The 16,147-nt window shown below is 45.5% G+C and overlaps 1 protein-coding gene across 6 annotated transcripts in view; it reads left to right on the top strand.

Annotated features, from left to right (window-relative positions):
• RACGAP1 (Rac GTPase activating protein 1) overlaps positions 1–7,390 on the top strand; it is a 28,275-nt gene extending 20,885 nt beyond the window's left edge. For all 6 annotated transcript variants that reach the window (XM_038577615.1, XM_038577613.1, XM_038577614.1 and 3 more), the window contains 8 exons: positions 459–623; positions 1,838–1,933; positions 2,183–2,381; positions 4,255–4,360; positions 4,541–4,673; positions 4,804–4,939; positions 5,912–6,020; positions 6,345–7,390. In XM_038577615.1, the coding sequence (XP_038433543.1) occupies positions 459–623; positions 1,838–1,933; positions 2,183–2,381; positions 4,255–4,360; positions 4,541–4,673; positions 4,804–4,939; positions 5,912–6,020; positions 6,345–6,420 (1,020 nt within the window). In that variant the 3' untranslated portion in view covers positions 6,421–7,390. The remainder of the gene's footprint in view (positions 1–458; positions 624–1,837; positions 1,934–2,182; positions 2,382–4,254; positions 4,361–4,540; positions 4,674–4,803; positions 4,940–5,911; positions 6,021–6,344) is intronic.
• Positions 7,391–16,147: the final 8,757 nt, after the last annotated feature.

Here is a 16,147-nt window from a genome sequence, read left to right as displayed (position 1 = left end):
AGCCAACTTTTCAGAAGCAATTGTTGGTGCTTTTTAGTGATACACATTTACAGTGTATGCTTGAATACAGCATGTTTTTCCTTTGTCCCATTGGATTTCCTCATAAAAACCTAAGCAATCTGACAGGCTCAGAAGAGTTTATTTGAGCCACAGGAAAGTAAGTGGCAGAGTTAATATGGAAACTTTGTTAACTTCTTGTCAACAGATTCTTTCCTCTAGTGTACACTGCCCCCTTCCAGCTGGATGACCTCATGCAAGTGACACAGCCTCTTTTGGCTTCCGTTTCCTTATCTTAAAAGAAAGAACAAAAACCTCTTTTGTAGGATTATTGTGAGAATTACACAAATAGGTGTAAAGGGATTAGGAAGTTATTTGGTACTAAGTGCCTAATAAATTAACTATTGATGATGATAGTTTTCTAAGACCACTCTGTTCTTTCTGCCCTCTTTTGTCCTCAGGTTATTAAACCTGAATCTTGTGTTCCATGTGGCAAGCGGATAAAATTTGGCAAGCTGTCTCTGAAGTGTCGAGACTGTCGTGTGGTCTCTCATCCAGAATGTCGGGACCGCTGTCCCCTTCCCTGCATTCCTACTCTGATAGGAACACCTGTCAAGATTGGAGAGGTACGACCTGTGGGGCCCGTCTTTGTGGTATGGCTTCTTTGGCTTTTTCAAAGCTAAATGTCAGTTTTAATCCTAAAATTAGTGATGCCAAGCATAGTTTTTCCCCAGGAATGATGAAGAGAAATGGTAAAATGTTAACTTTCAGTAGACTCCTGCTTGGGTTTGTCTGTTTCTACATCAGACTCTTCTTCCCCTCCCTCCTTCCACCTTCTCCCCGCTTCTCTGTTCATCCTCCCTCCCTCCCTTTCCTTCTTTCCTTCCTTCCTCTCCCTTCTCCTTCCTTCCCTCTTCTTCTCCTCCTTCCCCTCTCTACATGCTATTCCTGTTTTATAAAATCTCAAACATACACAGAAGTAGAGAGATTAGGACAACTGACCTCTGGTTCCTGTCACTCAGCTGTTGTGATTACTAGTTCACATCCAAGCTTGACTTATCAGTACCCCCCTGTTCTCCTCCTGGCCCTGTCCAGTAAATTATCTTGAAACGAATCCCAGCCATCACGTGATTTCATCTGTGAATGTACTTTCTCTTATGTTAGAGGTATTCCATACTAGGCTATTAAAATTAGATTGCTTATTTCTAAAAACTGATTCAGTCTATAAAGAAATTATTTGTTGTATGAACAACATTAACAAGATTCAAAACAAAATGATTATGCTGCTACCCAGCCCCTAGCGAATCAAATGTTACTTTTCTTTAATCTTAACAGTTCTTATTTGTGCGTGTAATCGGTTACAGATTTTCTCTACTCCAATAGAGAACCATGGACCTCTCCCCTTCAGATAGGTTTGTGTCCTGATCAACTGTTAATTGTATTAAGTAATTTTTCTTACTAAGAATAATTTAGGGGTAAAAAAGGTTTTCCTTTTTTAGAATAATAAATTACTTCCTATTAAAGGCCATACGTATAATCTCATTATTTCTTGTTTTCTGAGGCCCTTGAATAGAGGACCAGCGGGGGCAGAGTTGTAGCCAGTCCATCTTACTACTTGTTCACCCAAGAGTGTGGTATATGTGACCATAAATCAGTCCTGGTGTGGTTGTAGGAAAAGTATAGTTGAGAGTCTCTGATCTAATATATACTCTGGGAATAGGAATTTAAAAGTAGACATGATGTCCCAGCCTCAGTATTAGTTTGGAGATGGTTTTTCCTCTTCCTCTTGATTTGCTGGTCTAAGTGATATAAATAATAATTTAAAACTCTCCCTTTTCAGGGAATGCTGGCAGATTATGTGTCCCAGACTTCTCCAATGATCCCGTCCATTGTTGTCCATTGTGTAAATGAGATTGAACAGAGAGGGCTGACTGAGGTAAGAGTCGACCTTCAGAGGCACCTGGGTGGCTCAGTTGGTTAAGCGACTCTTGATACTGGCTCAGGTCGTGATGAGATGGAGCCCGTGTCAGTCTCCTTAAGATTCTCTCTCTCCCTCTCCTCTGCCCTACACCTGTCTGGCTCTGCCCCCGACTCTAAAGAAAAAAGTTAATCTGCAGAGATCGTGAATTTGTTATTTGTGTTAATAATTAGGAGTTCTTAACTGAAAGTGTCACCTTAATAATAGACAGGCCTGTATCGGATCTCTGGCTGTGACCGAACAGTAAAAGAGCTGAAAGAGAAATTCCTCAGAGTGAAAACTGTACCCCTCCTCAGCAAAGTGGATGATATCCATGCTATTTGTAGCCTCCTGAAGGACTTCCTTCGAAACCTCAAAGAACCCCTTCTGACCTTTCGGCTAAACAAGACTTTCATGGAAGCAGCAGGTAAGAGTAGATCTTAATACTGGATTGTGAGTTCCACATGGGCAGGATTATTTTGACTCTTCGTTTCCTGCCCAGTGCGGTGCATGCAACATAGTGGATGCATAAATGCTTTGATGGAAGAATAACGATCTGTGTTCCTGGTGCCCATCCTCTTCCTGTCTAAACAAAGTTTTTGTTTGTTTTGGGGTCAAGTTTGATGCTGTCCTTTTGAACTTAGAGCCATCATTGATTCCTTTTCCCCACACCACCTTTAATCCGTTGGCATATCTTGCCAGCAAATGTCTTGTAAAATTTATCTTTTTCTTTTTTTTTAAGATTTATTTACTTATTTATTCATGATAGACACACACAGAGAGAGAGAGAGAGAGAGGCAGAGACACAGGAGAAGGGAGAAGCAGGCTCCATGCCGGGAACCCAACGTGGGACTCGATGCCGGGACTCCAGGATCGCGCCCTGGGCCAAAGGCAGGCGTTAAACTGCTGAGCCATCCAGGGATCCCCCCAAATTTTTTTTTTTAATTTTTTTTTATTTATTTATGATAGTCACAGAGAGAGAGAGAGAGGCAGAGACACAGGCAGAGGGAGAAGCAGGCTCCATGCACCGGGAGCCTGACGTGGGATTCGATCCCGGGTCTCCAGGATCGCGCCCTGGGCCAAAGGCAGGCGCTAAACCGCTGCGCCACCCAGGGATCCCTGGGATCCCCAAAATTTATCTTAAACTTGAAATTCTTGAAATTTGGGACACCTGGGTGGCTCAATGGTTGAGTCTGCCTTTGCCTCAGGGCATGTTCCTGGAGTCCCGGGCTCTCTGCATGGAGCCTGCTTCTCCTCCCTTTTCCTATGTCTCTGGCTCTCTCTGTGTGTCTCTTGTGAATAAATAAATAAAATATTTTAAAAAAAGTTAAAGTTGAAATTTGCCACTCCTGCTACTACCACTCTTGACATCTCTCACCCTGGAGTGATGGAGGAACCTACTCATTTTCCTCTTTCTACTCCTGCCCTCTGCACTATGATCCTCAAACGGTACCTAAAAGGGTCCTTCTGAAATTTAAATTAGATGACGTCTCTTCTGTCTTTAGTATTCTCCAGTGACTCCCCATCACTCTCAGAATAAATCCATGGTCCTTAACATGGCCCCAAAAGCCCCACCTGTCTGATTTGGCTCCTGATTCCATCTCTAGTATCATTTCTCTCAATCCCTCCCTTCTTTCTTTCTTCTCCATTTATCCTGGAATACTTGGTACATAGTTCTTGATACATAACCAAATTTATTCCCATCTTGAGGCTGTTGCATCAGCCTGCAATGTATTATATGATTTGCTCCTTTATTTCTTTTCAGGTTTCTTTTTGGGTATCTAGTCCTCAGAAACACCTTTCCTGACTGACCACCTTGTCCAAAGTAACTGTTCCCATTACTTTCTAGCTTCTACTGTGTATCACTACCTGATCAAGGCCTGCTTTTTGACTAACTCCTCCTATAGAATGTAGGTTCAGTGAGGCAAGGTCTTTGTTTAATGGTGCTTTGCCTGAGCACTTAGTATCTGGTCCATAGTAGGGCCCTGACTATGTCTTAAAACCAACACCTTCTTGGTAATTATAGTCAGTGCAGTTGTGTGCCTGCCTCCCCAGCATATGGGTTGCTAGCTGCTTTCCCTAACTGCAGGAGCTGATATTTTTTTAAAGGTTCTGATTTCTAATATTGAGCTGTTGGCCAGTGTTCTGCTTGTTAATGAAACTGGAGTTTGATGCAGTCATGAACCTAATCAGAAGTTTCAGAAGCTTACTGTATAGATGAGACTTTGTGGTCGATCACTTGGAAGCACGCTGTCAAGGGAAAGAAGTCAGACCTCTTGGTGCTTTCTTTTCATTTACAGAAATCACAGATGAGGACAACAGCATAGCTGCCATGTACCAGGCTGTTGGTGAACTGCCCCAGGCCAACAGAGACACATTAGCTTTTCTCATGATTCACTTGCAGAGGTGAGTACAGCAGAAACTCACTTTTGGGAGGGGAGTTTGGGAATTTGCCACTGGGAACATAATGTGGGTTGGGTGTTAGGGAGGAAATGTGATGGGTGAATTGTTCCCTGGTAGATCTTATATTGTGGTCTGTGTTTAAGCAGAAGAGCAAGTCTTTTAAATGAATGTTCTCTTGCTTAGAGTGGCTCAGAGCCCAAACACTAAAATGGATGTGACCAATCTGGCTAAAGTCTTTGGGCCTACCATAGTTGCCCATGCTGTGCCCAATCCAGATCCAGTGGTTATGTTACAGGACATCAAGCGTCAGCCCAAGGTAGGCAAGTCCACCATATATATAAAATACATAACCATGTATAAACCTGTGTGACGTGATAACGTGAGAGACCGGGGGGAGATAAGCCCTGAGCTTTGGAAGTGTGCTAACTTATTTAGTGGCTTTTTAGGTGGTAGAGCGCCTGCTTTCCCTGCCCCTGGAATACTGGAGTCAGTTTATGATGGTGGAACAAGAGAACATTGAACCCATTCATGTCATTGAAAACTCAAATGCCTTTTCAACACCGCAGACACCAAGTAGTAAAGGTAAGGCCCAAGTTGTGTTTCTAAGGGACCTGACTCTGTTCCTGGTTTTAGCAAAGGTCAGCTCTGCCTTTGCTAGAGCTGTTTGGAATTCATATTCTTCAGTAAAAATTAAATTCATTGTGAGTATTCTAACATTAAAAGAAAATTTATACAGTTCTATCATCCTAATTTTTTTTTCACTTTTATGGAACATGGTTCTTCTTTTCGTTATATATATGGATATTTTAGAAATATAATAACGATTCAGCTATGATTTGATCTTATTTCACTTAGCATATTGTGAGAACTCTTCCTGTTACTATATAATTTTATCATTTTTATGATCATAAACTGTAATTTACTTAACATGTTCTACTAGAGGTTGATGTTATTTTTGAATTTTCCATAGTTACTAATAATGCTGCTATCAGCATTATATGTGTCTACCTTTGTTTTCCCCTAATGATAAATTCCCAAGAATGGGAATAGTTGAATTAAAGGGCTTGAACATTTAAAAAAAAAAAAAAAGACAAAAATGGCTTGAACATTTTTATGTTTCACCAACTTGATTTCTTAAAGGCTTTTGCCATTTTGTATTGCCACCAAAAATGTTTGAGGTTGGTTTCTTCCAATTTGTACTGGCATTGGAGACCTGATCTCTCATTTTTACAAGATCTTTTTAAAGAAAGAATGTTGTTTTTTTAACACTGGTCAGAATCAAGTGGTCAGACATTAGATTTGTGAATGTTGGAGTTTGAGAATGGCCTAAATCAGGAAACAAATGTCAGCTATTCATTGATCAGAGGCCTGCATGGTTCAAAAGATATACTGGTGTGTTAGAGACGATGACAAAAATGATCACTGGGGCTTTGCTTGGGTCTCTAACCTTAGCTCTTAAGTGCTTCATAGAATATTCAGCTCAAAACTGGACACCCACAAGGGTGCTTTCCTTTTTGCCCCTCCTTTAAAAATGTGTCTTACCTTTGATTGAAGTGAGCTTACTGGGGCCCGTGACCACTCCTGAGCATCAGCTTCTCAAGACTCCTTCTTCTAGTTCCCTGTCACAGAGAGTACGCTCCACCCTCACCAAGAACACACCCAGGTATGTGGAACTGGCCGGCTTAGGAAGTAAAAAAGGACTCTTCCCTTAGACCTCTTTTCCCAGCATAGTGAAGCTTATCAAAGGGAAAATTGAATGAGGCCTCAGCTTAGCAGCTAGCCTTTGAAAGCTAATCTGGAGCCATAATGACCCCTTTTTGAGAAGGGCCTAAAGGTTTTGTTTCCCCTCTCTCCTCTCAGGCGACAAAGAGTAGTTTACAGAGTAGTTGTTGAGGGTTTCCTATTTTTAGCTGATAATATCAAGTAATGTTAGAGTTGTTTATTGACCTTCTTTTTATGGAATACTTTTTCGGTTCATTCTCTTTAGGTTTGGGAGCAAAAGCAAGTCTGCCACCAACCTAGGACGACAAGGCAACTTTTTTGCTTCTCCAATGCTTAAGTGAAGTCATGTCTCCTGTTACCTGCCAGCATTTACTGAGCAAGGAAGGGCACACCTGTACTCTCTGCTCTGCAGCCTCCTGTACTCATTACTACTTTTAGCATTCTCCAGGCTTTTAATCAAGTTTAATTGTGCATGGGAGTTTTATTAAAACTATATATATCTCCCTCTCTTTCTCCTCAAGTAATGTAATATCAACACCTTGTGCTGTCGTTGTTGGGAACTTTTAGATGGGAGATCTTTACAGCAGTAGAAGGGAGAATATGGAATTCATTGTGATGGGGGGAGGGCTGGGGCGGCCGCATCCCTTTGGCTTAAAGCCAAATGCTGCTCATGGACTGATCTTTCTCTGGTGTTATTCAGAACTAATTTCCATGAGACAGTGACAGAAGCCACACCTCTTTGGTAAGACTGACTTGTTTCAGGGTGGGAGGTGGGAGGGCAGGGTAAAGAAAGATTGGACAGAGGATTTAGGATGGCTCCTTCTGAGAACTTGGAAGGTCCCCTTCCCCCAACACGAACTAAGCTATAATGTAGAGCCTTTATAAAAATGGGATTGGATGAGGACAGAACTAGTGATGGGAGTGTGCTTAGCTTTGATTCGGATTGATTAGGTTTAATAGTGTTAAGTGGTACAACCCTGTAAAAGTGATACTACAACTTGTATTTATCTCTAATGGGCCTTTGACTGGACTTTGAATTGAATTTGTTGAATTTGTTCTGATGCTTGACCCTCCTGTCCCCTTGTCCATTGGAGCCCTATTTCTAAAGGTCATATGTCGTCTATTTGGTGTCCCAGTTCACAATTAAGAGTAGGCTATGAGGGGAGATTGTCAATAGTTTGTGTGGCAAGAAAAGCCACAGTCATTTTGTCTTTGCACTTTGGTTGCTAAAATCTTCCTATGGAATATAGCCACATCTAGATAAATATGAATTTTGCCTTTTATTAAAATTATTTCCAATGTCTATAAAAATGCTTTTTTCTATGGAATGTTTTTGACCGCTAGTGACCTTTATCTGTAAAACACATATTTGGAATAATATTTGGAAAAAAGTAAATAGTTTTTTCAAAAGGACTGCAAAGTTGGTTTTCTTGTTCTGGAAGGTAACCTTCAATGCCTTTTTTAAGAAAATATTTTTCCTCGGTGTTTTGGTCTATTGTTCATTTTCATTCTATCTCTGCCCCCCACCCCCACCCCAGTGTAGCCACCACCAGGGGTTTCTTCGTTTCTCATTCAGTCTCTTTCATTGTCCAAATTGAAGTCCTAGATTTGTCCTTTGACTGTTATCCTCTCATTTGAAGAAACTACTTTAAACAAAAACCAAACTTTTTAAACAAGTCTTTAGGGACCACAATGGTGCAGTTTAAAAAAAAAACAACAAATGACTCTGGCTGGCTGACTGCCTGGAACATCCTTCACTGCTGGAAGTGCCTCTGGAGTGAGCTGGGATGATTAACTGAGGGCACCTGCACTTGGAACTCTGAAGCTGGTGAACAGAATGTAGCTGAGATTGAGCGTAAACAGTTGCAGGCTTAATATGTAACCACGGAGAGAGGAGGCAACCTACTGGCTTTTTTCCCAGGAGGTGGTGGCTCTCACAGCAGGGAGATTTTTGCCTCAGCAAATTGGAAGAGGATGGGTCCCCTCTCCTCTTACCCCCCTTTACACACACACACACGGACACACACACATTAAGTTTTATTTTATTTTTTAAACTTTGTCCTAGATGCCATCTCTTTTCTTGCATCTGTGCGAGGCTGGCATTGGCCTGGTGCCATATTTGCTGTTCTGTAGTATCTCCCCAAGGTGCATTTTAAGTCACTAATGTGGAAGAAGTAAATGGATTGTATAATGTTAGTGAAGGCAAGACTACCCTATGCAGGAACTGATGGCCCATTAACGAAAAAGGAAATGGTCCTGTGTGTCAAATGTTGGCAGCCAGTGGCTCAGTTTTGGGCTAGGCCAGGAGACCTCAGCCATGAAAATAATTCTGATATTAGCAAAGGGAAATATGTATCCACCTCCAACTTCTTTAATAGTACTTCATGTGGAACAGCTTGACTTTCGAGGGCTTTCTTAATTAAATTCTATTTCCTTGATGTGAGATCTAAGGAAAGGGTCCAGTGCTTTGGAGCAGCTGTCACCCCAACTTCTGCTCCTAACCCTTTCTGATGCTGTCTCTTACTCCGCCATTAATGCAGTTTAACTTTACTCTCTCGCTGGCTAATAACCAGAATCTAAATCTTTAAATCCCTTTTCTGTCAGTCTAGGTAAGACTCCTAAGTTTGATGTTTAACTGGCCAAGCATTATATGGTTTGATTTAGCAGCAACAATCTGCTTTTGTTCCTGGGTGTCTAGTGATTTTTGCTTCCTTAAGAAGGTGAATTCATTGCAGAAATAGAAGGCATCTGAGTTTCCATCAAAGGACTATAGAGTGCTCAAGTGATTTACCATGACAAAAATGGCCACTTTTGGCCATAAACTGCACCCGTGGCATTGAAAAGGGTCTTGAATTCTTAAATTCCTGCTTAAATTATTGGGAGTGCAAAGCAGCGAGTGCTGTGTGAGTGCAGGGAGCAAAGCTGTCAGCCTTGCTGGGTTGGTTTTTGACAGCAGGGCCCCCCTGCCCTCCACAAGCTCCAAACAGACCTATATGCATATACATAGGGTATGTGATTTCCCGTTGGAAAAACATTCGGGAGACCCGCTGTCGTGAGCCTGGTACACCTAACAGTGGTTTGCTTACTCATGTGTCCCCTTTTCTGAGGCTCAGCAAGGGGCAGGGAAGGGCTGTGACGGAGTCCAGATCTGAGAAGCAAGGAACGTACAGAGTTCACCGTTTAAGTCGGCACAGTTCATACAGGCGGGTCTTGAGATTCCTGTGTTCCAATGATAGCCTCGATCGTGACTCAGGTTTCAGCCACTGGAGTGAAAAGCTTTTAAGCATGAAGACTTGGGGCATGTTATTGTGCTTTTAGTGTAAATAGGATTTAGAGAATGGTCACTTAACCTAGGAATTTAGTGGTTTAAAAAAAAAAATCTCCCTGTAGTTAGTCTGTTTTGTAAATAAGTGAAGGCCCCAGACCTGGGGGTCCTTAACTTGTATAATTTATTGGACTCTGGTTCTCAGTCTGTATTTGTTGATGGTTTCTATTCACGAAGTCAGGCAGAAGGCAGTTTGACGTCACTAGGAATAACCTTGTAGTGTGTGGGAGCCTTGTCCTCCACATTTGTGTGGGATGGAAAAGGAGGCCACTTTTCAGGGACTCAAGAGCTGGAAGCAGGAATTATCCTTTTGTCTACCTTCTCTCTCTAGAACTCTTGCCAGCTTCATTTAGTTGCATTGTTTTTATACAGATTGCTCTCACATCTCACACAGTTGGACACCATCTGTGTGCTAGGCTCAGACACGTACAAATGGATGTTTAGACTTCTTATAAAGCACTTGCTAGTTAATATCTTCTCTGGTCTTCGGTGAAGATGGAATTAACCGATTCCTCATAAAGCCTCTAGGAAATGTAATATGGTGATTGACAGTGTACCAAGTGCTTTCATCCATCATGTTACCTGATGCCACCACAACCATGTGGGGTGGGCAGGTAATCTTATCCCACTTGACAAATTCAGAAGGGTGATTTGGCGTAAATTCCCACAAACTAATCTATAGTTTAGCTGGGATAAGAACCCGGGGATTACAGCTCCTACTGGAGTTCAGCTGTGGTGCTTGCTATTTTAGATCAGCATTGTGGGGTTTGTTGATATATTATTAGGTACGTAAATGCTTCCACTCGAGGCTGTATATGGATGTGCTTATTCACAGATGACCCAGAAGAAGCAGGGAGGCCCAGACTGTGGGGAAAAAGCATTTGGGACAGGACAATTTTTTTTTTTTTAGCTTTTTTTTTTTTTAAGATTTATTTTTTTCGTGAGAGGCATACAGAGAGAGGGAGGCAGGGACACAGGCAGAGGGAGAAGCAGGCCCCATGCAAGGAGCCTGACGTGGGAATTGATCCCGGGACTCCAGGATCACGCCCTGGGCCGAAGGCAGGCGCTAAACCACTGAGCCACCCAGGGATCCCCGGCACAGGGAAATTAAATGCCTTCTTGGTTGGGCTTATTGTCTTGTAGAGTGGAAGCCCTGGGCTTGGTCGGTGATCCAGGTCTTTTCTGTGTGGAAGGAGGAGGACAAGCTGGTGTGTTTGAGGTTCCTCCTGGTTTGGGAGTCCGTTCTTGGGTCACCCATGTGCATCTTGTGTGCTCTGAAGCTCAGAGCCAAGAACAGGCAAGTCTCTGAGCCAAAACCATCAGCCTGCCTCTAGAAACGTGTCAGCGGATTAGCTTATTGGCTTTCCCCCTGAGTGGCATTAGCTCTCACCCCGTCTCATGTTCACCATCTGGCTCTGAGTAAGAAGTCTTCGAGTGATCGCTCTTCAGCAGCCTGCTCTGTGCCAGGGCTTTCTGAGGGCTGTTCGGCTTTCTTCCTCATCAACCCCAGGGCCCAGTGCTCTCCGAGAAGAGGTAGTCAGTCTGTTGTGTCCACACATATGCATACCCGAGATCAGAATACTTTAGACCTCAGAGGAAAAAAAAAGTCCACTCAAAGGGGAATGCGTCTGTGTGGTTAGTGGCCCAAAGTCTTTTGTTGTCAAAACTAACAAGGGAATCTGTCCTTAGGTGTCCTTTTAAAAACGGAGGTGCTCCTGCCACAGAGAAAGCTCTCCCTGCCTGCAGGATGATACAGTTGGTCCAGATTTTAGCAGAGCAAGACCTAAAAAGGGGCTGGGACTTTTCTTTCTCGTCGGAAAGCAAGGCCTCAGGTGGGGTGCTTAAATGAACCACCTCTCCTCCTCCCCGGGAGCTGGCTCCTCTCCCCTCCTAGGTTAGTATACGTTGCCTGGGGCTAAACGCCTGATGCTTCTGGACAGAGTCCAGCCCCTCAGCGGAGAAGCCGCACTGTGGAGATACAGCTGCTGGCATTAAAGGGCTAAGCCCTTTCCAGCTGCTTTGCTTTAACGGGAGCTGCCTGCAGTCGGCAGCTTAGCGGAGCTGTCGTAGCCCGATTAGGAGGAAATGACTAATCTCGGCATCTTCCCACGGCACTGGCCTGGAGGCTGTGGGGTAGATAACCCGGTGGGGTGGGAAGTGGTTGGATAAATGGTATTGGAGTGCTAGGCGATTATCCCCTCAAAAATGGTGGTCCCTGCTTGGCATGGCTTGTGTTTTATTCTGTCTCCGTAAAAGATAGTGCGGTTTTCTTCACTGGCCTCCCTGGCACTGGGAGGGGAGATGTTAACCGTGTTGAGTGGCCTGGGTATTGAAAAGCTGGAGTAGAGTTGAGAGAATATGAGGGCAACGGTGCCCATCCTCCTTAGAGGAAGAAGACTCGAGACCCTCCAGTGTGGTCCCCACTTTGGCCTTACATTCCCCTTCACTTCATTCATTCATTCATTCATTCATTCATTCATTCATTCATTCATGGTAGGCTCCATGCCCAGCATGGGTGGAGCTTGAACTCAAGACCTTGATATCGATTGTGACACTTAGCTGATGAACTACCCAGGTGCTCCTCCCCTTCACTTTAAAATCTGATCTAAAAAGCCAACATCTGGGGACGCCTGGGTAGCTCAGCGGTTTAGCGTCTGCCTTCGGCTCAGGGTGTGATCCTGGAGTCCCACCTCGGGGTCCCTGCGTGGAGCCTGCTTCTCCCTCTGCCTGTGTCTCTGTGTGTATCTCTCTCTGTATCTCTCATGAATAAATAAATAAAATCTTCGAAATAAAATAAGCCAACATCTGGGGCGCCTGGGTGGTTCAGTTGGTTAAGTGTCCAACTCTTGGGTTTGGCTCAGTCATGATCTCAGGATTGTGGGATAGAGGCCTGCATTGGGCTCTGTGCTCAGCACCAAGTCTGCTTGAGATTCTTTCTCTCTGCCCCGCCTTCCCCATCTGCCCCTCCCTCCACTTGTGTGCGTGTGAGTGTGCTCTCTCTCTCTCTCTCTCTCTCTCAAATAAATAAATCTTTAAAAAATAAAAAAGAGCCAAGATCTGAAGCAGAAAGGATCATTTCCTTAGTTGTAAGATGCACTTAAAATATATGTTTTAATATTTCTTAGATTTGGGATATCTTATAATCACTGGCATCGTACAAAAGCAACGCAGTGTTTTTCTCTTCTTTAGTGGGTCATAAAATAGGGGTGCATCTTATTATCAATGTTATTTGGGCTGGAAGTGTTAGCTGTTCATGGGAGATAGACTGTTGGCTAGACCAGATGTGGAGGTCAGGGAACCTGCTACTTAGCTGTGGTCCAGGAGCTTTAAAACGGAGTTCCCTGTGTCTGAGAGAAGCTGCAGGATAGAAAGGGCAGTGCTCAGCCCCAGAACATCTGGCTCAGAGAGGCAGACAGGCAATGTGTAGGATAGGGTCATAACCTGCCCCACTGATGACCCCTAGTGCCACTACATGTGACCCCAAGTTGGGGAAGTGTAGGAAAGAAGTCATGGTGTATCAGTGAGGCCACGACCAGAATAAATAGTACTTCCTGGTGGAGTTTTGAAATCAGCATAGTACTGAAACACGGGGTGATTTCATGCAAAGAAGATTAGAGGTCTGTTTGGGCATCGAGCTGGGAGTGTGTATTGTAATTCTTTGTCCAATTTGCTCTCCAAATCCAAAATATCAGAGGCCGTTCCTCCCTTGAGACTGGAAGGCCATGGTTTGGAGACCAACAAAAAAAGGACAGTCAAGGAAACTTGCCCTGAGACGAGAAGTAGACTAAAAATACAGTTTTGTTTAAGAAGGGTCTTCATGTTGTGGTAGAGAGAGGTGTTCAGAGAACCGTGAGGTAGTATGTTCAGTGCCAGGATGGAGGTGCGTGTGTGCAGAGTGCCGGGGGAGCTCAGGAGGGAGAGGCGGGAGGCTTAGGAGCCCCGGAGATGATGACGCTATGGCTGCACCTCAGGACCAACAGGGCAGCTAGAGAGGGCCGGGAAGCCGATTCCAGGGGGAGAGGCACCTCCAGCCTGGTGCCTCATGCCTGGACACCAGCAATGTCCTGGCGTCTCCCCTGATCTCAGGCTGGACCTGGCCTGGCTGGGCCTTGCTCCATCTGTCCACGGAGCTGGGGTGCAGTTCTGGTCTCTGCCGGCATCAATGGCATCCTCACCCCCCACCACCACCACCTCCCCCGGCAATAACTGCCCCCTTGGCTGACTTCATCAGAGATCTGGAACAGTTTGCGTTTCCCCCTTTTCTGCCCATTACCTGCAGCCTACTAATTAGTGCTGTCGGGCTCCACACTCTCATAAACCCCCTTCACTCCCCGAGCCTCCCCCCTAGCTTCTGTAACTGCGGACTGCTCCTCTGCGTGGCTGCCCCTCCCTGAGAGGTGATTGCAGATCCTGGCTGTGCAGCCTCCCTGCCCCGGCTGCCCAAGTGGCCGCTGTTTGGCTGGAGGATGCTGCTTCTTGATTAGCTCTTAACTTCTCCCCTCCCTTCTTCACTCCCTGTCTTCCCCCAGACAGTGCCGGATAATGCCCCCTGGGCGCTGGCTCTAGGTTAACATCCCTCTTGATGAGCTCTCTTCTCAAGGGGTTCCAGGTCATGGAGTGCAGCGCCGTGGGCCATGGGCCGTGGGCCAGGAGGGACTGAGGCGATCCCCGCTCCTGACCTAGTGCATTCTCCCACCAAGTCCCCAGTCAGCCTGCTGCAGATCATTTGACCTTATAGAGATCACACACTTTGATTTGTGCTACCTCTTCAACCCTCAGCTCCGATGGCTGCTCCCCTTTTGTTTTCTTAGCTTTTGTATGAAATTCCAGACGCTCAAAGTCCTACATCTTTTTACCCCTTTATACCTGCCCGGCCTCCTTACCCTCATTCCCTGGATCTTCCTGCAAATCAACTCTCCACCATGGTCACCCCAGTGCTCCACTTCTCTGTTCTGGGGAGGTCTTTATTTCTTTCTTGGGTTTGATTCTTTTTTTTCCCCCTTTTTAAAAAAAATTATTTATTTTTAGTAATCTCTACAGCCAACATGGGGCTTGAACTCACAGCCCTGAGATCAAGAGTTGCATGCTCTTCCAACTGAGCCAGCCAGGCCCCTTTTGGGTTTGATTCTTGACTCCTCTTTCCTCTGAGATCCTCCTGCACCAACACACTTACACTCTCCTTTGCTCTAGCTAACTAAGGCTGGGCAATGGGGAGGAAGAGGTTCCTTCTTTAGTAACAGCCGGCTTGCATTAGAAACTGCTGGGGAAGCGGCTGAGCCACTGGCAGGGAATGGCAATCTGTGGTGGTAGATCGTCTATGTATTGTGTGTGTTGTATATGTCACACGATGATGGGGACAGCCCCACCGCCGACCGAGATCTGTGTCAGGTGCCTTGCTAAACACATACATCCCATGTGTTTCCAGCCCCTTATTTAATAGACCCCATTTTCCAGATGAGTGAAGTGAGGCTCAGGATCCTTAAGGAATTTTCTTAAGTTCACGCAGCTATAACTGCCTGAGCCTTTATTTAAGCTTTTTCAACCCTTTCAATCCCTATTATACTTTTATGTAGTCTTCCTCCTTTTTTTTTTAATATGGTGCACAGAATCTTTTAAGTCAAAGTGATATTCTTTGGAAAGTGAGAGTCTCTGGATCATCATCTTCTCCCCTCAGTCCGAGCAGCCCAAATGTGTCCCAGAGCCTGGCCCCTTCGGGGGCTGCCCCACCCCCCCCACGCCCCTGCACTGCACAGTGGGGTCCGAGTGTGTCCTCTTTCCAGCCAGAGGTAGCAGTGGCGGGGGAGGAAGTGGAGAGGGGCTTCCTGCCAGCCAATAGGGACGTGGCAGCCTATGCTCTGGGCTCACATCATCTGCTCCTGCTAAGACAATCATCAACATAAAAGGCTAATTGTATTAATCACCAAGGCACCCCCTCCCTTTCGGGAGAATTATGAATTGCAATTGCAGATGGCTCTGCTGATTGAAGGCAGTGCTCAGCGGGGAGAAGGGCCAGATCAGATTACACACCATTAATTAAAAACTTCCCCTGACAACCGGGAGGAAGGGAGTGCGCACCACCGCACCACCGAGGGTCTGCCCGGTTGGGTCTCAGCCCTCCCTGTGCTCCCGCCCCCCACCCAGGCCCAGGGGCTGGGACCGGGAAGCCCTGCTGCCCCTGGCTGGAGCCTCCGAATTTGGGAATTTGGCTCCCGGAGGCCCAGTCCTTCCCTCAGCCAAACAGATGGCTGGCTGGCCTATTAAAGGGCTCGGAGAAGGAGAAGCTAACTTTTGGTTACTCGTCCCTGTGTCTAACTTTGGATGCTCTTCAGATTCTAACCTAGTTCCTCACTTTTCAAGAAGCTTGTGTCCTCTTGCTCCACTCTATTCTCCGCTTTAAAGAAGCATGCTTGAAAATAGCCCCCAGCTCCCTCTCCAGCAGCCTCCTTTATCCTTTGGGCCGGGGACGTTGCCCCTGAGACCGAGGATTCAGTCCGCTCTGGGGGAGCAGCTGGGGGCCGGGCCCAGCTCCCCTTCCCTGCCAGCACAGGCGGCCCAGCGGCTCTCCCGGCTCATCTGAAGTTCTAACTCCTGAATCCTCTTGATCAAATACCGCCTCCCCTCCCTCCCCAGTCGCCCAGCCTCAGTCATTCATTCATCAAACTTTTATTGAGCACCCAGTGTGTGCTCAGCTCTGGGGACGCAGAGATCATTTGTCTAGGAGCTTCAGAGCCTGCCGGCAGGGA

Source organism: Canis lupus, chromosome 27, assembly GCF_011100685.1.
Source record: "Canis lupus familiaris isolate Mischka breed German Shepherd chromosome 27, alternate assembly UU_Cfam_GSD_1.0, whole genome shotgun sequence".
NCBI classification, from domain to species: Eukaryota; Metazoa; Chordata; class Mammalia; order Carnivora; family Canidae; genus Canis; species Canis lupus.
This window is presented reverse-complemented; position numbering and strand designations above follow the sequence as displayed.